Source organism: Cervus canadensis, chromosome X (assembly GCF_019320065.1).
Source record: "Cervus canadensis isolate Bull #8, Minnesota chromosome X, ASM1932006v1, whole genome shotgun sequence".
NCBI lineage: Eukaryota > Metazoa > Chordata > Mammalia > Artiodactyla > Cervidae > Cervus > Cervus canadensis.
The window spans coordinates 142,789,447-142,814,456 of NC_057419.1; the positions used below are offsets into that span (position 1 = coordinate 142,789,447).

General features: G+C 57.3%; 2 protein-coding genes across 4 annotated transcripts in view; both read right to left on the bottom strand.

The window, feature by feature from the left end:
• Window positions 1–991: 991 nt before the first annotated feature.
• Window positions 992–8,565, bottom strand: IRAK1 (interleukin 1 receptor associated kinase 1). Of its 2 annotated transcripts, XM_043457488.1 has the most exons (14): window positions 8,344–8,564; window positions 8,082–8,249; window positions 7,827–7,958; window positions 7,589–7,692; window positions 7,243–7,431; window positions 6,933–6,997; window positions 6,613–6,727; window positions 6,112–6,230; window positions 5,443–5,650; window positions 5,129–5,194; window positions 3,787–4,023; window positions 2,803–3,214; window positions 2,244–2,387; window positions 992–1,957 (listed from the first exon to the last, which is right to left on the bottom strand). In XM_043457488.1, exons 1-14 carry the CDS (start codon window positions 8,477–8,479, stop codon window positions 1,896–1,898), a joined length of 2,157 nt encoding a protein of 718 aa, XP_043313423.1. In that variant the 5' UTR covers window positions 8,480–8,564; the 3' UTR covers window positions 992–1,895. The 2 variants fall into 2 exon arrangements, with proteins under 2 accessions (XP_043313423.1, XP_043313424.1); XM_043457489.1 differs by lacking the exon at window positions 5,129–5,194 and having other exon boundaries at window positions 8,344–8,565.
• Window positions 8,566–10,822: 2,257 nt separating this feature from the next.
• The window catches only part of MECP2 (methyl-CpG binding protein 2), a 59,642-nt gene continuing 45,454 nt past the window's right edge, over window positions 10,823–25,010 (bottom strand). For both annotated transcript variants that reach the window (XM_043457490.1, XM_043457492.1), the window contains 2 exons: window positions 21,620–21,970; window positions 10,823–20,527 (listed from right to left, as the gene is read on the bottom strand). In XM_043457490.1, coding sequence (XP_043313425.1) covers window positions 19,444–20,527; window positions 21,620–21,970 — 1,435 coding nt within the window. In that variant the 3' untranslated portion in view covers window positions 10,823–19,443. The remainder of the gene's footprint in view (window positions 20,528–21,619; window positions 21,971–25,010) is intronic.

The window sequence follows — 25,010 nt, forward strand, 5'->3', positions numbered from 1 at the left end:
GTAAAGATATTACAAGACAACTACAGATCAGTATCCCTCATGAACAGATGCAAAAATTCTCAAACAGTATTAGCAAATAGAATTTAGCAATATATAAAAGGGTAACATCATGACCAAGTGCTGTTTTTATCTAAGGAATATAAAATTGGTTTAATATTAGAAAATCAACTTATGGGATTTACTACATTGACAAAATACACCTATGACAATTCTATTGGTAGCATCATGCTTCACGGTGAAATATAACACTTTGCACCTAATACTGAGAACAAGGCAAGGATGTCCCCTTTCACCACTTCTATTCAATACCGGACCAGAAGCCCTAGCTAGTGTAACAGGGTAAGAAAAAGAACAAAGGGAAAAAAAAAAAAAAGAACAAAGGGAATTCCCTGGTGGGTCAGTGTTTAGGATTCTGCGCTTTCACTGCCGTGGGCCTGGGTTTAATCCCTGGTCAGGGAACTAAGATCCCACAAGCTACACGGTGTAGCCAAACAAAAAAATAAAGAAAGAAAGAAATGAAAAAAAGAACAAGAGCTAAACAGCATACAGAATGGAAAGGAAGAGGTGAAACAGTCTTTATTTGCACATGAGATGGTTGTGTGCATAAGCCATCCCACAGTATTTACCAAACAACTATTAGAGTTAATGTGTAAATTGAAGCAAGGTCACAGAAGGTAAAGCCAATGGACAGAACTCAATTGTGCTTCTATACAAAAGTAAGGAGCAGTTAGAAAAGGAAACAAAGATGCCATTTACAATAAAAATGTGTAACATAGGGGGAAATTTAACAACCTGTGAAAGTACTGCTGGGTAGTAGTGTTGTGTGACCTGTTACCAGCATGGCGGCTTACTGGGAGAGGAAGCAAGTACCTGCAGAGGATTTGGGGATGGGGTGGGAGACTGGTGTCTGGGTTTGGACAGTCAACCCTGAGAAGAAAGGCCCTGGACAAGCTCAGGGCTTTGCCACAAAGTCTATGAGTACAGCCAGAGATGGAAGGGTAAGCTTTTATTACTCCAGGAGAACTTGGACTCCACCAATGCCTCGCTTATGTGGGGCCTGTAGTGTGACTCATGACTGCAGACACAGAAGCATCTGGAGCCTCTGCTACAGCCCTGGGCTGCTCTCAGAGACACTCAGTGACAAAAACCCTGACTTGCTCCGAAAACTCGGAGTCCCCTTGTCTTTTTCCTTCCTCTCTGCCTGGCTCCCAACTTCCTGCCTTCTTGGGGCTTCTCACAGTCTGGGTGACACATGGTGTGTGCCAAGCCAAATCTGGAGGGGGGCGGAGCATGACCCCTCTGCCACAAGCTGTGCCTGGGGCGGAGCTTGTGGTCTGGAGAGCCCGGCCTGGCTCGGTGACCGTCTGCAGCACTGAGAGGTGGCCTGGGTGGTAGGCCAGCTTCTGCCCCCCTGGGGCAGCCTGCAGACACTGGCCTGGCGAGAGGTGCTGCAGGACTCCCCGGGGCCTCTTGGAACCCCCGCTTCCAGCTTGTGGACTGAACCACGGGCCAGCCACACCTCTGTGTTTCCCAGTTACAAGGCTGGGAGGGGCCCCGCCTCGACGGCTCTGTACCCTGTAGCCCTGGGCTACAGATGCCCTGCCCAACTGGCAGTGCCCACTCCTGACTCCTCCTTGGCCCCTCCAGAGCCAGTGGCCTTCCGCTTCTGCAGATGCTGGACCGAGGGCAGGTCATAGAGATATCCCTGCCCTACTCAGGGCAGGGGGCTCCAAGCCCGGCCCCAAGAGTGCCAGGGCCACCACGCGCCCTCCTCCAGGCGGATGGAGCTCCCCTACCCCCAATGCCCGCAGGCCGTCAAGGGGTTGAGGGCCGTGAGAACTTCTGACCATGAGAACTTGGACTTCCAGGTTTGGGGATCGGCCCAGGCGGGCGGTTCAGCTCCGAAACTCGTCTCTCTCTTCGGGCCCCTGCCTGTCCCGCAGGTCCCGGCCCGAGTCTGCACAGTGGGTAGGAAATGCCAGTCAGTTAGCCAACAGTGGGGCTGCCCTACCCCCTTGTTCCCGGGGCGCTCTCTGGACTTAGTGGTTTCCATTCCTCAGCAGCACTTCTTTGAATGGAACCTGCCCAGCGGGGGCTTCATATGTTTCGGAAGCACAGGCAGGGCTGGCAATCCTGGACTACGGGGAGGGGGAGTGTTGGAAGGACAGAGAGGTGGGACAGGACAGGACTGGGCTGTGCCCAGAGCACATGATTTCTCAAAGGCCACCATTCTCGGGGGCTACCTGGGAGAGAGCTGGACGAGAGCAGCTGCAGGCTGTCTAGGACTCCATCCTCGTACAACGCCAACTTCTGCAGCATCTTCCGTCGCGCTGGATTGATCACAATCTGCGGGGGCTGTGAGGACGTGGAGCTGCCCAGGAGGGGCCCTGGGGTGGAGAGAGGACCCTCTGAGCCTCTGGGAACTTCCTGCTGATACTCACTGCTGGCCTCGCGAGACTTCCCCATCCCCAGCCTAGCTCCCTCCCTGCCCTCCCGAAGGACAGAGGTCCTGAGCGCTCTGTCTGTCTATGGGCAAGGCCTGGAGTCCAGTTGTGGACTGGGCCTGCCTTGCTCCTGGTCTGTCCTCAATCAGCTGGGGGCATGGCACAGCGAGATGAGATGGCCCAGGATGGTCCTTCTGTGGACCTTCCTGGGTCAGGTGAGCAGCCCAACCCAAGACAGCAGCCTGCAACTTTCTAAGCACAGACAGAGCTTCACGGTGGGTCCTGGGTCTCTCTGCCCAGAAGGCTGGGGTGGGGAGGGTTTGCCCGGAAAGGAGGCCTTTGGTCCCCCTGCTGGTACCTTCCACAGCTGTGGGCTGGAGACCCGGGCCGCTCCCCCAGCTTGACTCTCGGGCAGCACCTCCTTGGGTGCGGGCAGCCTGCCCGAGGGGTGCTGGCACCCAGCTGGGGGCCCCTGGGCCCGCAGGGCAGCTGGGGCTCAGATGCCAGGAGTGCAGGGCAGCGGAGAGGTCAGACACACTCTCGTCACTCTCCACGGGTTGGTTGGCACCTTTTTGCGGCCAGTCTGTAGCCTGGGCCTGGGCCCCCGAGGGTGCCACCAGGGGCTGCCGGGGGCTGGCACGGCTCAGGGCGCTCCTGCTGGTGGACATGTAGGAGTTCTCTTGCGGGGAAGGAGGGCTGTGGCTGGCAGCCTCCGGCTCCAGGCATGGCCCTGCCACCGCCACCTGCAGCTCCTCCAGTGTCTGGTACACCTGCAGGGAGGGACCGGGGCTCTCAGGGTGAGTGGCCCTGTCCAAGTCCTCGCAGAGGGTGGCGGAACCGCAGGGCAGCTCCAGGTCGGGGCCAGAGAAGAGAATCATCGCCACTAAAGCTAAGGACTGACAGCGGCTTCTCTTTGTCCTCGAGAAAGCAAACCTCGTTGCCCTGATGCCCTCCATGATGCTTCTTTCTTTTCTCAAGAGAGACAAATAAGGGATGGGATGGGGAGGGACATGGGGGGGGTTCAGGATGGGGAACACATGTACACCCACGGCTGATTCATGTGAATGTATGACAAAAACCATCACAATATTGTTAAGTAATTAGCCTCCAATTAAAATAAATAAATAAATTAAAAAAAAAAGAGAGACAGGTGGAAGGGACACAAAAAAGGCAGATGCAGTGGCGCCAGGCACCCAGAAGGGGGCGCAGTAAAAAGCCAATCGCCTCCCTCTCTGTACCTGGCCGGGTTCAGCGGGGACTCAAGCCGAAACAAAGGGCAGGCGAGCAACATGTGGAGACTGGCATCTCAAGCACTTCCCGTACCCCCAGCTCACAGGACTACCTGGGTCATTGGGGGTCTCCTCTTGGCCCGGCGGTGCAGGCAGCAGCAAGCTAGCTGGCCCAGGGCCAGGCCCAGCTCTGGTGGGCACGGCCCCGGCCTGGGGTCCAGGTGCTTCTTGTAGATCTGGGCAGCAACTGGGGCGGCCCATGTGTCTGCAGCCGGCCCGCCTTGGACTGCGGTCTGGGTGCCCTTCAGGGTCACCCCGGCCTCCTCGGCCTCCTCTTCAACCAAGTCTTTCTGTGGGACATGCAACGTGAATCTGACCCCTGTGGGCCGTGCCTTGCACTGCCATCCCCTGGCCCTCGTCTGCATATGCTCAGAGCTGACCTGGGACCCTGGGATCCAGCCACACGCCCAGCACCTGGGCTGGCTTTCACAGAGCTGACTTCCTGAGAGAGGAGAGACATTGATATACCTTGAAAACCAGGGGAAACCACAGCAGGGAGGCCCCTCTGGGGGTTTCGATGGGGGGGGGCCAAGCAAGTGACACTCGGGCTCTGATCAAAAGATAACAACTAGCCAGAGAGGGCGGGGTGCAGGGAGATTGGGGGGACAGGACCAGACAGGAAGGACCAGGAGCAGACCCTGGGGTCAGAGGGAGTGGCCTCTCAGGCAAAGGACCTTGGAGCCGCCAGGTCTGGAAGACAGACAGAAAGCTGGCAACCACGTCAAGGGCCTGGGCCTTCACCCCAAGCATGGCGGGGGTAAAGGGGTTCTGCCACCTCCTCACAGTTCTGAAAGAGCATTTTTGGTGGTTGCCCAGAGAAGCCGTGGCAGGGACCCTGTGGGGTCTGGCATGCTGCCCCACAGCAGTGCTGACAATGGGCCTGAGTGACGATCTAGTCGGTGCCCAGTTCTGGCGCAGGCCCCTCCGAGACCCGGGAATGGACAGAAACAGCCCCGAGCCTGGGCAACACACTGGCTTATACAGTGTGAAGGATCCTGCTGACTAAGCAGAGAGGAGCTGGATTTTGGGCTCTGGGTCAGTCCGTGGAGGAGCAGACCTGCCCCCCAAAACCCAGGGAAGGTGTCTGGGGTGAGGGGGGACATGGTCCGATTCCCAACCATTGCCTCTCCCAGGTCCCTTGATTCTGCTTTCCACTGTGATCAGGCTGCACCCCACCCTCTCTGACCCCCCTCAACCCAGGTGGGGTCTGGAAGGGCCCATGGCACCTGCCGGGGACACAGGTTTGTCCCCGGCCAGGCAGATACAGCTGTCTGGGGCCCTGCCTACTCTGAACGATGAGTCAGCAGCGGCCGGACTGGCTCCTGCGGGGCCCCGCGTTCCGGATTGTTCCACCCTCCCTCTCTCCCTCCCCACCTGCCTCGGGAGGAGGCTCACCAGATACTTGGGCTGGGAGCCATGCATCCTCACAGCCCTCTGGCCAGCCAGGGTCTCCAGCAGCACCTGCAGAGAGAGCAGGCTGCAGACTGGGGCCACTGAGAACCCGCTCACGGGACTCAAGCTTGGGGGGTCTGGAGGGCCCACAGGGAGCAGAGGAATGGAAAACAACAGACATGAAGGTGTGAAACTGCGTAGGGCGCCCGAGCTGGGGAGGATGGGTCCCAGGAGCTGAAGCTGGTCAGGCCTGCTGGGGGATTCTCTGGGGGCCACGGTCCCCCACCCCCAGACCATCCGAGGGCCCTGCAGCTCACCACGCCGAAGCTGAAGGTGTCGGTGTCCACGGCCAGCCTCCCGGTCTTCACGTACTCCTCGGGCAGGTAGGCCAGGGTGCCGCGCACCGTCCGAGTCCGGGCCACGCTACTGCTCTGGCCAGGGTTGGCCCCAGCAAACCGGCTGAGACGGGCCAGGCCGAAGTCCCCCAGCTTGGGCATCAGTCTCTCATCCAGAAGGACATTGGAACTTGGGGACAGAAGGCAGTGGTGTCAGCCTGGCCCTAGCCCTCTCTGTGACTCATCACCCCTGCACCTACTGCCCCCTGCCAGGTCCTGAGACAATCAGACCAGAGCTACCGACGTGCACCTCAGTGGCGGATCATGGCCCATGCTTGTGGTGTTCTGGCCCCTTGAGGCTTTGAGCAAGTGGCCCCCAGAGCCCCATCCTGCAGTTGAGGCCCTGTTCACCAGTGGGGCCCATCCTTGGCCTCCGAGTCCACCCCTGGCCCACACTGGATGCTCAGTGACCCGCAGACCCCAGCCCTGACGTCCCCTGTCCTCACGGGGATCGCTCGGGCCAGGCTCCCAGGGACCAGGCAGCAGGCACCCCCGGTCCCTGCTGGTGGGAGGTGTGGGAGCATCACCCCTTGCCATAGGGCTCCTGCCAACCTCAAAGGCCCCCAGGGGCTAGCCGTGTCCTCGCCTCACCTCTTGACATCTCCATGGATGAGGCTGGGGCTATCTTGATGTAAGAACTGAATTGCCCGGGCCGTGCCCAGAAGGATGTCCAGTCGCTGAGGCCAGGAGAGAGGGGGCCAGGCCTGTGTCTGGAGGGGCACAAGGAAGAAAGGGGAGACTGCGGAGCCACTGTCTTTGATGCCTATCCATGCTTCCCCTGAGTGCTGAAGTGTCAGGTCAGAGATGCTCCTGTCCTGGGCTTGGTCAGCCCTTGCATCCTGTGGGTGCCTCTCTAGATGGGGCCCAGTGACTGTCTGTTGCCTCTTGCCCTTTGGGCGATGCCACCAAGACCCTTCCGCTACACTGCTTGCCCAGGGGAGCAGACAGGGCCCCTTTCAGAGGCCCCGTGAGCTCGGCTTCCGAGCACAGAGAGGCCCCGCTCACCGAGGCCAAGGGCCCTGGCCTTGTGTCCCACTCAGACCAGGTGCCAAGCGTGACACAGTGTGCCAGGCCAGGCCGGGCAAGGCTTACCTGGACGTGGAGGCGGTCTTCCAGGGAGCCATTGGGCAGGAAGCCATAGACAAGGCAGTAGAAGCCACTCTGAGCACAGTAGCCGGCAAAGTCCACGATGTTGGGGTGACGAAACCTACTTGAAACAGTGGGGTCTCAGCGCTCTGCTCCCAGCATCCAGCACGCCTTCCATCCGGCCATCTCAGGGTGGGGTGTGGGGTGCGGACGGTCCCTAACCAGGTTCCCCGGCTCGCCTGGGCCTGGCAGGCTGCAGACCAAGGGGGAGCCAGGTCCCCAGACATGCGGTCCTGGCAGGGCCCTGCTCCTGCCCGCAGGCTCACCGCGACAGCTGCTGCACTTCGGTCTGGAAGCTCTGCTTCACTGTGGTCCACTCCAGGTCGGCCTCCTGCAGCCCTCGGGGAGAATGAGGCAGGGGGGACTGGCAGTGTGAGACACCTGTAGCCCAGACTTCACAGCCACCCCCCCTGCCACCTGTTCTGGGCCCAGAAGGAGCACGGGGCTGGGGGCCCTGGACTGCAAAATCAGAGGGCTGAAGGAACCCTGTGGGGTCGCAAAGGGGGTGGGGGAGGACTACAAAAGCCCGAGTCTGGGAACAGCCATTGAGGGCCCTGGCGAGGATGCTCCACACACCTCCTTGAGCCTCTTCACAGCATAGACAGTGTTCCTCATCACTGCCCGGTACACACAGCCAAAGCCACCTTCCCCAATCTTGAGCTCCTCTGAGAAGTCGTGTGTGCCCTGGCAAATCTCATGGAGGGGCCAGCAGAATGAAGAGGAGGGGGCCCCTGGCAGGAGGGACACGGGGCTCTCCGGGCTGGGCTGTGGGAAGAGACCCTGTATCAGGTGAGGTCCCGTGTCTTCCCCTCTGCCTCAGCCCACCCTTGCTGGGCTGCCTGGGGTGGCCTAGGGGACCAAAGGCGGCTTTGTCACTGCTTGCTGGCATCAAACCTCTGGGTGGGGGGCAGGACCCACCTACCTTGGTAGATGAGGGGGCTGGAGATGGCAATGGTGGCTGGTGGGCAGCTGGGCTTGGTCGAGGACAGAGCTCAGAGTCAGAGTGAGTCTGAGAGCCTGGAAAAGCTTCGTAAAGACACCAGTCAGAGGCAGGCAGAGGCCAGTGGCAGGATCTACTGGTGTGGCCAGGAGCAAGGGGGTCCTTTCCTGAGGTTCATCAGGCCAACCCCCACGAACCACCCCAACCCGGGCTGTCTTACCTGGGGAGAGGAGGGTGGAGGCCAGAGACGGCAACTTCCGGTGGCCGGGAGCCGCAGCCTCGGAGGGTGCGGAGATGCTGCTGGGTGTCGGGGAGGTGGTGCTGGGGGGCAGAAGAGGGGCGGGAGGGTGCCCTGGGAGGCCGGGGAAGGAAAGGACGTTAGGCCCAGGCTGGAGGGAGGAGCTCTGGGGTAAGCCCTGGGTGGCCCCTGGCCCAGGGTCCTGGGGGTCCCAGGGGTCCCCGGGGCCACGCTCACAAGCAGTGATGATGTCCCGCGCCCGCAGCAGCTGCAGGTGCGTGAGGATGCGCACGAGATCGGCCACGCGGGCGTTGCGGTTGATCCACGGCCACAGGACGCTGGCTGTGCGCTGCCCGGAGCGCTCGCACAGCCGCAGCTCGGTCTGGTCGCGGACGATCAGGGCGGCTGCGGGGCAGGGGACGTCAGGCCGCGGCGCCCGGGTCCCCGCGCGGCTCCCCGGCCCGACCCGCCCCGCCCCTGCCGGCCTGCGGCCACCCACCGAACTGGCACCAGTCGGCGGGCTCCAGGGCGTCCATCACTTTGTAGAAGCGGCACATGACCCAGGGCGGCACCTCGTACAAGAAGTGCTGGGCGCCGGGGACCGCAGGGTCTCCCGGGCCCGGCCCCCCGGCCATGGCCACCGCCGCCGGGCCGGGGCCTCTCCGGGCCGCGGCGGGCGCGGGCCTCGGCCGGCCGGGTCCGCAAACACTGACTCACTTCCCCTTTAAGGCGGCCTCGTGCGACGCCCGGCGGGCCGGAAGGGGCGGTACCCGGGGCCGCTGCCAGCTCGCCCGCCGCCGCCACCGCCAGCCCCGGCCACAAGGGGGCGCCGCGCGCGGTCACGCTTCCCAGGGCAGCACCCAGGGCCCGGCTAGGCGGACGGGTGAGCTTCCCGGAGCGGGAGGAGGGCTCCGAGGGCTGCCGGAGAATGTTTCTCGGCCCCAGGGACGATGGGCACAGCGAAGGCCTTCCAGAATGGGCTAGAAGCAGGGCTTCGGAGAGCCACTGGCCAGTCCTCTTTAGGTTTCCGTTTCGTGGGGAAAGCGGTGGAGAGGGGTCAAGACATCCAGGCGGGACAGGGTTAGATGTGGGTCACACCAGGGCTCCCTGCCGACTCCCTGCAGCTGACTTGTGAGACTGGGGGCAGGAAGAAAGATCTGGAAGCTCGCAGCATCTCCACCCACCTCCTGGGTCCTGGATCCCATCTTTTCTTGGCCCTCTGGGAACCTGCTCCAGCGGTGGTTAGGTCTTTGCAGCATCTGCCCTCTTTGCTTCTTCGCTCTCTCCTTCCACTAGCACAGAAAACGTGTTTACTTCTCTTAGAGACAGACCTTTGCTCCGGCTGCCCTCCTCCCTCTTGGCATGCATGAGGATGGCGGGCTCTGGCGGCTCCCACCCCTTTCTCTGAAGCTCACAGAACGCCATACTTGGCCTGTCTGGCATCTCCCCACAGGCCTCCGGCATGCCTCCATCATGCCTCCATCATTTGCAGTAGCAGTAGCAGCCACAAGGAAACTGTCATCTCTCTAAACTTCTCCGGAGTTCCTCTCTTCCCCACCGGGCTCTGACCTAGATGAACCTAGACGAACATGCTTCCCTGCCTCCTCTCGGCTCAGGGGTCTTCCTTAGGCACAAAGCACTCACACCAGTTTTCCTGCTTAAGACCTTCCCGGGGTTCCTGAAGCCCTCGGAGGGATCGCAGCTTTTCAGCACGGCTTCTGACCGTTGTCACCACGTGGCCCTTTTGTGCCCACCTGTCTCGCTCTTGGCACTCAGCGGCAGCCTTAACCCAGCCACAACTCCTTGGGGTTCCGAGAATGTGCCAGGGCTCCCACCCTCACGGGTTTGCACTTGCAGCTCCGTCCAGCAGATACTCAGGTAGCTGGAAGATGGCCTGGCGTCCCCTGGCGCGTCCTTCTTCAGCCTCAGCACTCATCTGCTTCCCCGACACCCCTCCCCGCCCCCCGTCAAGCAGCCAGGGCACCTTCCTCTTCTGTTTTTTCCAGCTGGATGCCAGTTTGAAAGGCAGGTCTTCGCTAGCCACCCCCTTGTCCACTTGATCCTGACCCCTGAGGGCTGCCACCCTCCCTGCCCGCAGGCTGTCCATCCAGAGACTTCAAGAGTGGTTTGCAGAAAACAGGTCAGCCCGAGACACACCTCCATGGCAGCCTCTTCCCAGAAGCTGCAGCCACTCCCCAAGAGGAGGCCAGCCACGCCCTGAGCCCCAGTGGCTTCCGACAGGGACAGCTCTTACTGAGACTCCCAAGCTGAGGAGGGAACTAGTGGGCACACACACAATAAGTGAACCAGGACTTGGTCCCACTTCCAATTCTGCTGGACTGCAGCTCCTGGGACAGCCCTGGCACCTCAGGGATGCTCAGGATACACACACACCATGAATGTCAACCCTCTGTTTTACCATTTAAGGCCAGGACGCTCGAGTGCACCTCCAAGTAGCTGTGTTCACATACATGTGCCTGTGATGCTGAACTCTGAGCAGTTCTTGTCACCTCCAAGCCATCGGCAGCCTGATGGAGGACGGCTGTAGGGGAACCACGAGCTCCAGAGAGCGCTCCACCTCATTGGAAGCCTGGGAATGGGGGGGGGGGCACACAGCGTGTCCTTCGGGCCAGGATCAGATCAGCAGAGACCTTGGGAGGGTCTCAGGCAAGAGGCACCGGAGGAGTCAGAGCTGGGGGGTTTCCAAAAGCCCTGCAGCCCATCAGGGACAGCCAGGATGCTGCCCTGGCCCTCTGGGACAGGGAAGCTGTGCTGCTCTGCAGAAGGCCCTTCCCGCCTGCCGGCTCAAAGCTCCCCTCTGGGCAGGTGGACCCCAAAGGCAGGCCAGTGTGGGGTGCTGGCCAGTGCCCTGTCCTCCCCAGGGTGCCCAAAAAGCGGCTGGCTTCTGTGTGTTCCCAGGAAGTGCCCCACCTTGCTGTCCTGGGAGCTGTCTTGATAATGAAAGCCCAGACCTGGAGTCACTTTCACAGAGAGATTTATCGAGAATGCTAACAGCACAGGATACAGTACTTCCCAACAAAAGGTGCGAACGCGTCACTTAGAAAGGCATGCTGAGTATTCTTGGCTTTCACACGTATTAAAAAACTTACAAAAATAAAATAAAACTGCGTGCTGCCCATCTTTTCAAATAGTAAAAGAACCTTATGAAAAAATCACTTGGTTTTACAACAAAAGACACAAACGGACATTTTTATGTAAATTTATAAGGCAAACTCTTTATATAATAAATAGGTTACAGGGATTCAGTGGGGGGTGTTTTTGAAACGTATACAGGTACATTCAGACAGGTTTACTGAAATGGTACAAATTTCCTTAATAAATTGCCTTTTGTTTTTAAATATATCAGTGCTTTCAGTCATTTGGCTATACACAAAGAACCTTTTTTTGAACACTACAAAAAAGCAATCAATATTTTTTTTGTTTTTAAAACAACCTACTTAAGTTTTCTAAAGTAATTGTCCCAAAACACAAAAACTGAAGGTGAATGCGATAGAGGGCTTTAGGAGATCATCTCCAGCCAAGTCTGTCTTGGGTGACTCCCCGCACCCCACACACACTTTTCCAGCCCTTTTCCTCCTGGGCTGGAGCCAGCTCCCTCTGCACAGGGAGACCAGGGTCCCTGCGACTCAGGAGAGGGCGGTGACCCTGCTTGGTTCTTCTCGCTCCTAAGCCCCATGCCTGAATGGTCAGCACTGTCCTCGAAGAGGGGGGGCCCCCGGGCGCTAAGGGAGCACGTGGCCACCCCTGTTCCGTCAGTCCTCAACAGTGTCTGGGAGGTAACGGCTACTCTGAAGAGGATCGGGTTTTGCCATGAAACAAGAAGGGGGGTGGTTTCTCACATCCAAATTTTGCTGGGGATCAGATGACAGCCAAGGGTGTGCGGCCCCCGCCACCCTGCCATCATCTCCTCATCTGGGAAAGTGGGGAATCCAGAGGTTATGTTAGTGTCGTGCACTGTGGGGCGGGGTGGATTTGATGATGGTACCCCGAACGGTAATGCCCCCCCTGAATCAAAATGCCCTGTCCACACACACCTGACCTGTGGCCACAGTGGAGGTCTCCAGGGAGACGCCCAACTTCTGGCCAAGCCTTGCCCCGCAAGCCCACCCTGACCTCCTCCCGCCGAGGTGTGGCTGGCTCTGCTCACACCCCTCCTGGCTCTCCTTGCAGGAATGTCAACCTTGTCCGTCCTTAAAAAAAATAATCCTGATGCTACTAATCTGGGAGTGGACCAAAACCTGGTTTTGCTCTGACTTCACAAATTGCAGCACGTCAGCCATTCGATTTGTCAGCTCTAGGTGTCACTTCTTTGGGTGGCTTCTGGCTGATCTGGGCAGGGGGTCCTGTCTTTGGCTCTCCCCCTCCTGGGGCAAGAGGACAGCCCCTCTCCTGGTTACCATCCCCTCCCTCCAAATTCTTTTGTTGGTAAAGAAAAGGTGTCTAGAAGCATTTGTCTCTGGAACAATTACTTTAAACATGGTTACAATACAGACTTCAGTTCAAACACAGAAGAGATTTACTTCGCAAAATTCCTTTCACCCACCGAAAATTACACAAATAGAAGCCTCAACACCACAGTTAAGAGGACCAGTAGAGAGAAGCTCATGTTTGGAACACAAAAGGAGAACTCAAAACCAAACCAAACCCAAACAGAAACAACCCCAGAGAGACGAGGGGAGGGCGGAGGAGGGGAGGAGCGCAAACACAGCACACGGTACAGTGTCCGGGTACAGGAGCCCCGCACGAGGAGCGGGCTCGGCACACCGAGTAACAGTCCTGGTGATATTTGGTCATATATTCATCAACTACTGACTCTGAAGCGGCTGTTATTGATTGAAGCAGTGACAACTCAAACGGAAAAGGAGGCCTTGGGAGCAAGGGAAGGAGCAGGTTTTGAGTTCTGCAAGCCTTTGCCACGCCACCGTCCAGCAACCCAGGAACAGTGCACCGGGCGGGCCCTGCTGCCTGGGGCAGGCCAGGCGAGAGGTCACCGGCTGAGGCTAACTCGGTGCTGCCTTCAGATCTCGGGCAGAACTGGACATGCGCCAACACCCATCTGCAAGAGGCTGGACAGCAGCGGTTGCAGCAGCTTCCTCTGACCCCCCGGCCCAGGCTGGGTGGGAGAAGAGGCAGGGACCCACCACTAATACTGAACCAAAGGTGGGGCCCAGCCCCCAGGCCCAGGTCCTCCCGGGGGCCTGAGGGGTGCCTGGCCACCTGAAGGGCCTCTACAGGTTTCTTTTGGACGCAGGCCTCAGAAGTAATGATGCGGGGAGGGAAGCTTTTGGCCCTGGTGATTATAATGCTCTCTGCTTTGGAAGAACAAGTTTCTGGATATTATTATTATTTTTTTTGGTGTTTTTACTTACTTAAAAAATGATCAAAAAGAACTTACAGCTAAACTCTCTAGCAGATATTGCTCAGTAAGAATTACAAAAGCAAATGCAATTACTCGTAGGATGGGGTGGGGGGAAGAGGAAGGAACGTTTCTGGAGTCTTCGCTACCTCATGGAAGGGACCCGCTGGACCACACATGTGGTTCTGGGGTCCCTGATGTTCTATCTGGTATGGCTCACACTTTCTGAATCAAGACACGGCCTTCCGTCTCCCCTGTGGTCCCCGGACTTGGCAGAGAGGGGCCCTACCAGTGGGGAGGTTTGCTGCCTGTCTGCACACCATCACTCTGACTGGGTCACTGGAGGGTGTCGGGGGGGGGGCAGGCCACCCCCATGAATGCCAGCTGCCCCACCCAGAGATCAAAGGGGACCAGGCAGTGTCAACTACATCCTGGGCTTCGCCAGAGCCAGGGAGCACGCTTGCATCCACCCACTGAAACGAACTGTCCTGCCTATGCCAGCGCCCTGGGGCCTCTCTCACAAGCTCGGGAGAAACAGTGCGAAACCCAGGAGCTGCCTCCTTCGCTCGGCACTGGGAAGCCCTTGAAAGAAGCGAGGAAAGACCACGGCTCTGCTTGGACATGAGTGACCAGCAGACGGATTTGTCGGTTTGTTTTTTTGTTGTTGTTTTTTCTTCGTTTGTGTTTTTTTTTCTTTTTTTTTTTTTTTTTGGTTTTTAAAAATTTTCCCTTGTCCTATGCTATGGTTATCAGAAATATTGTAATTAAGCAACAGGTATAATTTTAACAGGTCTGTGTGTGTGTGTGTGTGTGCACGTGTGTGTGTAGCCACAAGCAAAATGAGTTTATAACTGTGCAATATACAGATATATATATATAAAAATTCAACTGCTTTGTGTGTCTAGTTGGTGTATTTAAATAAAAGGGACAGGAGAGGGAAAAGCAAAACTAAAGAGCAAAACAAACGCCCAGGAGAGAAAAGACCAAGCAGGTCTATGCGTATAGTCTAGAAGATACTGGATATAATCAGGGTCACCAGGAAGAACAGCTTTGTCACTTGACACACAGACACTTTGGGGAGAGGGACTACCACTGGGCAGGAGCCAAACCTTGTGGCCTTTTCCCCTCACCGCTGAGCAGGAATCGAGGAGACAGATGACCGAGGGGGCGGCTGGCAGAGCCAAGGCAAGTTTCCCCAATGTTTGGAAACCCCCAGCTGGAGCCCCTTCCATGAGGGTCCTCTCCCCTGCCCTCCCTCAGCCCCAGGCCCCAAGGAGGGCAGAGCCAGGGACTGTCCTCGGGGGCAGGCCGCACCGTGGGCAGACGCTGTGGAGGAGACATCACCCTCTCCTGCTTAGTGGCCTGGGCCCTAATTCGAACCAATTCTTCCTGACACCTCGGCATTTGGGGTAGGCTCACTGGAGATGACAGAGGAGGAAGGAACAGGTCAATCAGGTAGCGAGGAGATTGCGCGCCTTCACAATTCCCTGCTGAGCACCCCCCTTCCCACCTGGAGCTGGGCTCCTGTAGCTTCGCGACAGGCAGGTCTCCCTGCAGGGACCACTACCCGAGAGACAGAGAAACAGAGAGAGAGACAGATTTTCCAGTGACCCAAGGGCCCCAAGGCGCAGACCCAGCAGTTTCAGGCTGGATTCCCCTTCACCTGCAGCACTGACCACACAGCAGGCCAGGCTCCAAGTCCTCTTAGACCAGCCTTTTTTTGGCGAAAGCTTGCTCTTATTCACTCAGAAACATCAAGATGTAGTTTCCTGCTCAAGATTTCAAAGTCTTCCTTCTGCAATGTTGACAAGGGGCTTCAATGTTCCCTTTTTTCCCCCTTGAACATGGAACTTTAGACCCTGGGTGAGGCAGTATCCTAGAGAGCTCTAACAATTCTGCTATGTTTTCTAAAGATTGATACCATTTCAAAAAGAGAAAAAAGCAAAAACTGAGACTCAACAAACCCCTCCGGTAGACAGGTTCACGCACAGAGCGCTGAGATGGGGCCCTTGCAGAGAGCAACTGAGAGCTGGAACGCAACGTGGCAGGGCTGTCGGGCTCGAGAGCAGAGGTTCCACTATGAGCCTGGCAACATGCCTGTGCCCCAGCCCTCCCTGGGCACTGGCCAGTACTCAGGGGGTCGGTAGGCTGACACCCACAAGGTTCTAGAGAGAGCTCACTTCCCCGAGGTCTGGATGGTCTGGGCCACCCACATGGGCAACTTGCATCAGGAAAACAATTTGGGGCCATGACCCCACTAGAGATGGATGCACCAAGCTAGGGCTGATGCCTGTGACCTCCCCTAGCCCTGTCGGGCCTGGCAGGAACGCTCGGGAGAGGGGTACAGAGCTCAGCTGCCAGGCGCCACGAGATCCGGGCTGCCATACCTGGTGGCTTCCCTTTACACCCTCTGTTCCCTCCTGGGCTCATGCTGCTTTGTTAGAAGTCACTTCAAATCCAGACGTCCTGTCAGCTAAGCCAACTCCTCTCCCACCAAAGATGGCGGCGTTCTTGTGGCTATTAAGCACCCTCCTTCATGATGGCTGTCACGGCAATGACAGGCAGGGAGGCAGGTAACAACCTGGTGCTGTTCCGAGTCCCATCGCCACTGCTCGTGGCCTCTAAGATGGCATACCACCGCTGAGCAGACTGTTACTAGCACCGGCACGGGGGCTCAGGAGAGAAGTCAGGTGCTGGCTGTGGCCGACATGCCCGGGCCACCACTGCGGCTTCCACCGTCCAGGGAGCTGAGGGGAGTGGCGGGGGGAGCAGGGCATTTCTGGGGGTCTCCTGTGCCTTTCGATAAGGATTACGGTGCAGAAGGGACGTGTACTGGACCCTGCCATGGCCCAGGGGCCCCGCCTCACTGTGGTGTCAACGCCAGCAACAACATGGGTTAGGAGAGCTGAGTGACAGGCACAGGGCAGGGAGACCCAACGTACGGACCTAGCCCCTCAGGTATCTGAAAGCTGTCTTATCAATTCCTGCCTTCTGGACACAGTCCCTAAGGGATGCCCCCTGAATCTTCACGGTGTTCAAGTACACACAGAATCAACATCACACTCCCCAACTGGGCCAGACACAGCTGGTGAGAGTTCCAAGGCTAAGCCTGCCCTCCAACCTTCTGTCCACCTGTCTCCAGGACAGAAGTGGTATAGGACCTTCAGCACCCCTGCCCAAAGGTGACTCGCTCCTAATGTCTGTATCTGGGGGAGAGGGAATGTGGATGAAAGGGGGAGAAAACCCTAAGGTGCAACCTGCAGCCTTGAAACTCTAGGGGTGGGAGCTGGGGAGCGAGGGGCCTGTAGGTCAGGCTGGGCAGAAAGGAAATGCCACTTGAGATTCGGTGTTCTCGACCACCACCATCAGTCAGCCCCAGAATCAACTGTTACAGGTCAAAGCGGGGGGCATGGCAGGCCCAGCTCTCCCTGGCCCAGGAGCAGATGGTGCCAAGCTGCTGGGGAGGTCAGCTTTGGAGACCATTCCCAGGAGCCCCGTTTTATGGATTCAGTGTAATTAATGCCTCAAAACCTGACCCAGCAAACCGGATGGTACCTCCATGACAAACGGGCTGGACAGTGGGCTCATGTGGACAGGGGTCCTCTGAGAGTGCCAGGAGCCTTTTGTCCTTGGAGGAAAGAGGGAACCTGACAGACACGCCCCCTCTTCCAACTCCCATCCCTTCCTGGGGGAGGACTCAGAAGTGAAGCCCAGCGGGTGGACAGCAGAGTGGGTTTGGTTGGGGGACTTGCTTTTGCAGCATCAAGAAACAGATACAAAAATGCTAGAAAGGGCAGCTACTACTCCACAAACAGAACAGGGCAAACTCCCTTGCTTCTAACCGTTCTGCGAGAGAGAAACACGGTTTCATTTTTTTTCTGAAGCTACTGATTGGAACTGTCAACTAGGGGTCCTGATCACTAAAGGACTGGCAAGGAAGTGCTAGATGGTTTCTAAGATGTTTCACTCCTTCATGGTTACACCGCAGTGAGAAAAGCTGGGGGATAGTAACTAAAATACACGAGACAACACGCACTTGACAGTTCATGGCAGCAGCTCACGTGGGACGTGCTTGTGGGTGTTTCTGGAAGCATAAGACTGCTGTCTCGTTTGCTACTTTGATAAGGTACTTCTCAGTTGGACAGATTTAGATATAAGAGACATCTCTGTAAACACAGAAAAGGATATACCAATATGATGAAGATATGCAGCTAGATAAGGACTTCCTGAACAGAGGGTAAAAGCACAGGGTCTCGAATTGAAACTGACCAATGAACACCCCGCAACAAGCCCAAGCCTCAGTGCCCCAACACCACAGCCCTGGTGCTGATGCGGAAAAGCATGAGGTACCAGCCACCCCCCACAGCCTCCAGCAAGTGAAGCCCACTCGGGGCCCAGCAGAGAAGAACTCCTGCTCAGAGGAGTGTCAGGGGGGTATCTGGACTCGTTCTGCCTGCTGCCCGGCCCGACTACCCCACCCTAGCCGGGTCCTGCATAGGCCAAGGTCAGGGCTTGGCCACTCTGTGACACTGGCAGGCCACAGCGAGTCTCTGTGCTGCCCTTGGCTCTGCAGTCCCAATCTGGGTCCACTTCTCCTACCCACTACCGTTGAGTGGGAAGGCTGAGGAGACCTGGGATCCAGGGTCTGACCAAAGGAGGGGAGTCCTGGGAGAGCAAGATCCTGCCTCTCCCGTGCCCCTCAGAGAGGCTGGGGTACTAGAGCTGGGGGAACTCAGCAGAGTCTGGGGCTTCCTCAGGGCTCAGAAATGGGTGGGAGCGGGGGCTGAGGCGGACGGCAGGAAGGCCAAGGGTAGGGGGAGTTCTGGGGGCCTGAGCTGACCAGTGTCGGCTCGGGGTACAGTTGGGCACTGCGGCTGCCTGGAACAGAAGGGAGCAGTGAGGACGAGGGAGGAGGGGGAGAAATGAAAAGGCTGAAATGAAAGGAGACAGAAACCAAAGGAGAGGAGAGAAACCAATCAGGAAGTCCTTATAAATTGCAGCAAACACTTAGAGTTTCGGAGCTTCGTGGGAACCCTATGTGCTGAGCCCACTTGAAAACAAGCGCAGGTATATACAGATCCAGGTAGTTGTCAACACCGTCACGTCTAGTGGCCTGAGGGACAAAGGGTCACCAAGTCAAGCCCGCTAGCTTGCTCGCAGAGCAGGTTTGTTTTTAAGTGGGAACATGAAGACTCAATAGTGCAAATAGTTCTAAGCTGTCCCTAAAGGAGTTGAGAATTGGAAAAGTTTTGGAAGAACATTTCCCCTGCCTTCCCCCTGGCCCCTGGCCCCATCTACTAACGCTCGAACTAGTGGGCACAACTGCTCTGAGCAGCCAGGGATGCCCTCCACCTGGCCCGCGGCACTCCGCCGGCTGCAGCCTGGGCCAGCCTGCCGGGGCCTTGGCCCGTGGCCTTGGTGGCCTCTGTTTAGCGCTACCTGCTGGAGGCCGGCCCTGGGCCAATGTCACCTCCGGCGCAGGCCAGTCGACACCCAGGGGGGCTCAAAGGATGCCTCCCTCCTAGCCGGGCCAGAACCGGGGCCGACAGATGCTACATCCCCATCCTGTGAAATGTCTTGGTCGATTTGGGATTGGGGCTGGCAGGGAGCCGTCTGTGTGCCCCCATGGGTGGGATCACACGGGCTGGAGCCACTGGCCGTCTCCACCATCTCCAAAGGATCCAACTGTCTCTCTTGCCTCGGACCTCCTGGTCCTGACATGGGTGGGCGTAAGGGGGGTGGGGGGTTGGGGGGAGCTCGAGGCCGGATGGGGTGGGAGGGGAAGGAGAGCTGAGACTGGGGTACCGATGGCCCCCAAACCAGGAGTGTCTTCTCAAGCGCTCTCTGTCCCTAGTGACCACGTGGGGGGACTGGGTGGGAGGGAGGTGCAGGCACACCCTAAGAAGCCTGGGCAACAGCTTGTCTGGTCAGTAGTATCTGCAGCAAGCCTTGTTGAAGGAGCCTAGTTTAGAAAAGTGCAAAGCTACTTCTGGCCCTGGTTAGGTCTTCAACCTGACTGTGCTTGTCGATAAGAAAAAAACATCCCCAATGCTCCAACTACTCCCACCCTGAAGCCACGAAACTCTAAGTTTACTGAAAGAAAAAAAAATATTTTTTATTTCAGTTAATCGGGAAGCTTTGTCAGAGCCCTACCCATAAGGAGAAGAGACAACAGCTGCCTTTATTCTTGTTGGTTTGCTTTGCAATCCGCTCTGCGTAAAGTCAGCTAACTCTCTCGGTCACGGGCGTCCGGCTGTCCACAGGCTCCTCTCTGTTTGGCCTTGGCATGGAGGATGAGACAATGTCTTTGCGCTCTCCCTCCCCTCGGTGTTTGTACTTTTCTGTGGCCGGGGCCGCGGTGGCGAGCGTGGGCTGAGTCTTAGCAGGCTCCTTGGGGCAGCCGTCGCTCTCCAGCGAGCCTGCTCTCGGCATCTTCTCCTCTTTGCAGACGCTGCTGCTCAAGTCCTGGGGCTCGGGGGGGCTGGCGGGGTCCTCGGAGCTCTGGGGCTCAGGCGGGGGTGGGGGCGGGGGCAGGAGCAGTGGCGCGGGGGCCTTCGGGGGCTCTGCATGGTGGTGGTGGTGGTGGTGCTCCTTCTTGGGGGGCGAGGAGGCGCTGCCGCTGCGCCCCTTGGGGCTGCTCTCCTTGCTTTTCCGCCCTGGGCTCTTGCAGGTCTTCAGTCCCTTCCCGCTCTTCTCGCCGAGCGTGGACACCAGCAGGGGCTTCACCACCTCCTTGACCTCAATGCTCACCGTCTCCCGGGTCTTGCGCTTCTTGATGGGGAGCACGGTCTCCTGCACGGACCGGATGGACGACTCCTTCACGGCTTTCTTTTTGGCCTCGGCGGCAGCAGCGGCAACCACACTGCCCGGCTTTCGGCCTCGTTTCTTAGGAATGGCCTGGGGGTCGGCCTCTGCTTTTCGCTTCCGGCCAGGGCGCTTGATGACCATGACCTGGGCCGAAGTGGTGGCCCCACCCCCTTCCGCCTTGCTGCCCGGTGCAGCTTGGAAAGGCATCTTGACGAGCAGCTTGCCAGGACTTTTCTCCAGAACCCTTTTCACCTGTACGCCCTCTGACGCGGCTGCCTTGGGTCTCGTGGTGCCACTCCCTTTGGGGCGTCCCCGACCTCTGCCAGTTCCTGGAGCTTTGGGAGATTTGGGCTTCTTAGGTGGTTTCTGCTCTCGCCGGGAGGGGCTCCCTCTCCCGGTTACCGTGAAGTCAAAATCATTAGGGTCCAGGGAGGTGTCGCCTACCTTTTCGAAGTATGCAATCAACTCCACTTTAGAGCGAAAGGCTTTTCCCTGGGGACTGTGGGAACAAGCGGAGACACACAAAGAATGGTTAGAAGCTTCCAGAGCAATACTGGAGGTGGAGCACAGGAGAAGGTGGGTGGTGAACCCTCTGACGGGAGGTATTCTGCAACTGACATGCCTGATGATACAGCTCACCAAGAAGGACACTTAAGAGAAGCTGATGTGAGCTAAAACTAGGGAGCTGTGGTCCCACTTACACAGGAAGCAACCAGGTCACCTGATGGCCATAGGTGCCTGTGTGGCCTGCTGTTATCTGGATGCCCCCGGGAGTTGCACTCCTCAGCCCCCCAAAGGGGTCTGGCCCGGGGACCCTGTCTACCTGCCGGACTGAACTCTCCAGGAATCAGTTTCCTCATTCGCCAGTAGGATGATGCTTTGCTCACCTTTATCTGAGTTACTGGAATTAAATGAGACTGTCTATGAGTGACTTTTGAAAATGGCTAACCTGTCTGGAGTCATCTAAGGGGGACAAGTGAAATGAACGTAGTCACACTCGTCAGTGACTCTGTTTCAACAGGTAACACTGGACCACCAGCCCACAGCTGGACAAAGGCCAGAGGGACAGTGAGAAAGGCACTCCGAGCCCATCTGGGGCTCTCTCTAGGCTGTATCAGACAGCCCCCCTTTCCCAGCATGCCTCATACAACAGACTGAACCCTACGAATTCGTATTTCTCAGGGCTCATGAAGTATTGGCACAGAAGGACTCTCCCACAAAGAAGAGGTTCCCAGGTTCTGAGGACAGCCCCCCTGCTGGGAAACCAACAGCAGAGTATGTGTGGTGAAACTCTGCATCCCCAGTGCTATTCTTCCTCCAGATAAGGCCCTGATGGACATCTCCCTCAGGGCAGTGACCTCCCCAGGTGGTCATTCCAAGCATACCTGGTCGCACCCCACCAGCAGTGGTCACTACTCAAGACCAGACTCGAAGTGGGGTTACGCACACACACTTTCTTGATCCATGAGCTGCAAGGAGCTAACACTCCAAGGGGTCCCCATCAGTTTCTTAGCGGTAGTCCCTGACTATTCCCCCACTCCCCCACCACTAGCCTTCCCTGCTCTGGAGAGACAGGAATCACCCCACTTACTTGATCAAGTACACATCATACTTCCCAGCGGAGCGGCCAGATTTCCTTTGCTTAAGCTTTCGGGTCCAACCTTCAGGCAGAGTGGGGTCATCGTACATGGGGCCCCGGTCGCGAATGATGGAGCGCCGCTGCTTGGGGGACGCAGAAGCTTCTGGCACGGCTGGGGCCGAGCCTGACCCTTCTGAGGTCTCTGCTTTGCCGGCCTCTGCGGGCTCGGCAGAGTGGTGGGCTGCTGGCTGCAGGGGCTCATGCTTGCCCTCCTTGTCTTCTTTCTTATCCTTCTTCACCTTTTTGAACTTCAAAGGTTTGTCCTTCAGGCCCTGGAGATCCTGCTCTTCGGACTTTTCTTCCCTGAAGTGTTAAACAAGGATGTCATTATCACAGGGAACAAACTGGTGTGCAGAAAAAAGTGGGCGCCAGCAGGTCTGGGGTGCCCAGACACGGGCAGTGCCCCAGGAGAGGGGCTGTCCTGCCAGTGTCCCCCAGATCGAAATGCCCTTCCCCTTTACAGATGACTTGAGAGCCCGGGGCTGCTGACAGTGACGGCCCACAGCACCCTACACCCTGAGGCCCATCCCTAGCAGGCTTGCCCAGATGGCTTCTCAGTGTTATGAGCTAGGGCCTCTGGGTTGGACGGATGACGAGAGACTCTCTCGCCTGTTGGAGAGGGACCTACTCACCAAAAAGGAGGGGGCTCCTCTTTCCCAGGGCCTAGCCTGAGTGTTACTCTAAGCTTTTGTGTTTGGGGTTTTCTCAAACGGGTGTTCAATGAAAACCGCACAGTACACCTTGATGATGGGAAGAGCCCAACACTGCCCCTGGGGAGGTGGTGCTGAGTGCAGTGCTGAGGAAAAATCTGCAGATTTGGAGTAAGCCACACCGAGCCCAAATCATGACTTTTTGCCATTTCCAAACATGGATCTGCACAACTGACTTCAACGTCCCGTGCCTCAGTCTCCTCATCTTGACAGCCAAGGTGGGTACCAACACCCTAGACAGAGAAGAGTCACAAAGGCATTGTCTAAACAGTGGGATGGGGCAACCAGACACTGCTGCCCAGGGTTCTCACGTAAGAAGAGGAGCAGTTCCCTGCTGGGGGAGTCTTTCTCACCAGACTCTCCTGACAATGCGAGGCTTTGGCACTGGGACGTGCCTGATTCCAGGGCGGGTGCATCCCCATTCCTCCATGCTGACAGACCAGCTCCTCCTCTATGTGTGGGTCCCGCCTGGTAGGGCCTCCTCATCTCCTTGGACAATGGTTACTGTGAGGCTCCAGACTCCAGGATCAGTCTGGCCATGCTGCTGTCTTGGCTGGGCCAACAGGGCAAGAGCATCACCTGGGCCAGGGAGGCCCAGAAACCAGAACTGTGGGCTCACAGCCAGTCACCTGCAAAGCCCTCTCTTAGAAGCTCATTCTGGAAAAAAGCCAGACTCATCTGTATTCCAGATCTCATCCTCAGAGCCCCCGGATCCGTGTGGCTCACAACAGCCCACCCCAAGTGACTTCCCTTGCTGGCCATGTCCTGAAGACCACCACCAAGGCACCATGGTCTGCCCTGGCCTTAAGACTCGAATGACATGGCTCAGTCCCCAGAGGTGAGCTCGCACCAGGAACTCATAGGTTGGGCCTGAGGAGACAGGGCGTGGAAAGAGCACACCCTGCCCTCCGACCTATCCTGGCTGTCTCTAGCAGAGCTCGAGGGTGAGCTTAGGCTTAGCTCTGTGTCGGAAACTCAGACAGTCCCAGGCCACAGCAAAACGTAGCCCCGATAGCCAAGTCTGGCTTCTTCAGAGCCCTCATGTGCGTTTGCGGATACTGTAACTACGATGAGCTTTAGCATGAACCACGTGCCCCAGGAATGCCCCTTAGGTACCAGCAAGGGTGTCAATGCCATCTAGGGCCAGCCCTTCTGGAAATTTACCAGGAAGACATACCCACGGAAACACAAAACAACATTCTGCATTTGAGCATAATGCAATTGGCGATAACATTCTTTCCACTGGCCCAAGACTGCGGCCAAGTCAGACAGCCACCGCCCGAGACCTACTGGGCCAACACTGACATGTGCACACTACGGAGAGCCAGGAAGCCTGAACCCCGGGGTGGGACCCCCAGGAACCACTGTGAGGGCTCACGGTCCACGGTAGGCCACCCTCCAGGGGAGAAATGGAGGAGACTTTAGGAAGCAGAGGGCAGAAATGCACGGAACTGGTCCGGCATGGGGTAGGCAGGACTGAGGTGAGGACTGGCACAGGGCCCAAACTCGCCAGGTTTGTGGACCAGAATTTCATTTTCTGAATCATGTAAAAGTTTACATAACCAAAAAGAAAATGAAGACAGAACGGAAGAGACTAGAACACGTCTAGCATCCATGGAGGGGAAGCAGGCTGGCTCAGGTCCTAGGGCAGCCTGTGCTGGGGAAAGTGAAGGTCCAAAAGCATGAACTGCTTAGATTTCAGCTAAGAAAAGAACCTGCTTGGTGATGTCGGGGTGGGGGGGAGGGAGGGAAAGACAGAAAGTGAGGGAGGGTCTCAAGGGTCTTATGGGGAAGAAGGTTCTGGGCAGCAGGGAGGCCTCAAGGGGAGGTCATGGAGCTGTGTCGGGTTTGATTCTGGGTGTGATGGGATTCCTCCAGCTGCTGTGTGGAGAGTAGCCTGCGGGAGACCCCAGAGAGCAGCAGGTGGCCTGGGGGACTCTGAGGCCTGCTAAATTCCATGACACAGCAGCCCTGCAGCAGCGTCACTTTGATGATCTAGGGCAGGGGATGGCAATTCCTCAGGGGGCGATGCCCAGGGCAGGGCAGACCGCTCCAGGGGCTCTCGAGGCACGGTCCCAGGTGAGGCTGGTGGGGACTCGGGACGTGACCAGGAGGTGGAGCAACACAGCTGGCCAGTATGGGGACAAGTGCCACCAACTGAGGACGGGGAAACCTGGGCCAGCAGCAGGGTGGAGCAACAGCCAGCCCCGCAAGGAGGAACTGCAGGAGCAGCTAACACCGCATTATAAGCTGTCTCCACTTCAACACAAAGGAACAACTAAAAAGAAGCTTAAGGAGGGGAGGAGAGAATTCTTCAGCTACCAAGTGGGGAGACCCCTGTGCCCAGACTGTGACTTGGCCTAAACGAATTGTGTGGGCTTTGAAAGATTTTTATTACGATCACATAGACATAACGTAAAATCTGCCCTTTCACGTGTTTCTAAGTGTTCGAAAAATGAGTTTTTAATAGCACCAAAGATGGGAATAAGACAGCCTTTAACTATCTATGACGTCCTGGCTCTTTCAAATTGAAATTACTTGAAGCCACTAAGAAAATATGGTGATTTTCAATTCTGTGGACTGACAGGCACAGAGGTGGTTTGGTACTTAGATTTTCTGACCGCTACTGAAAA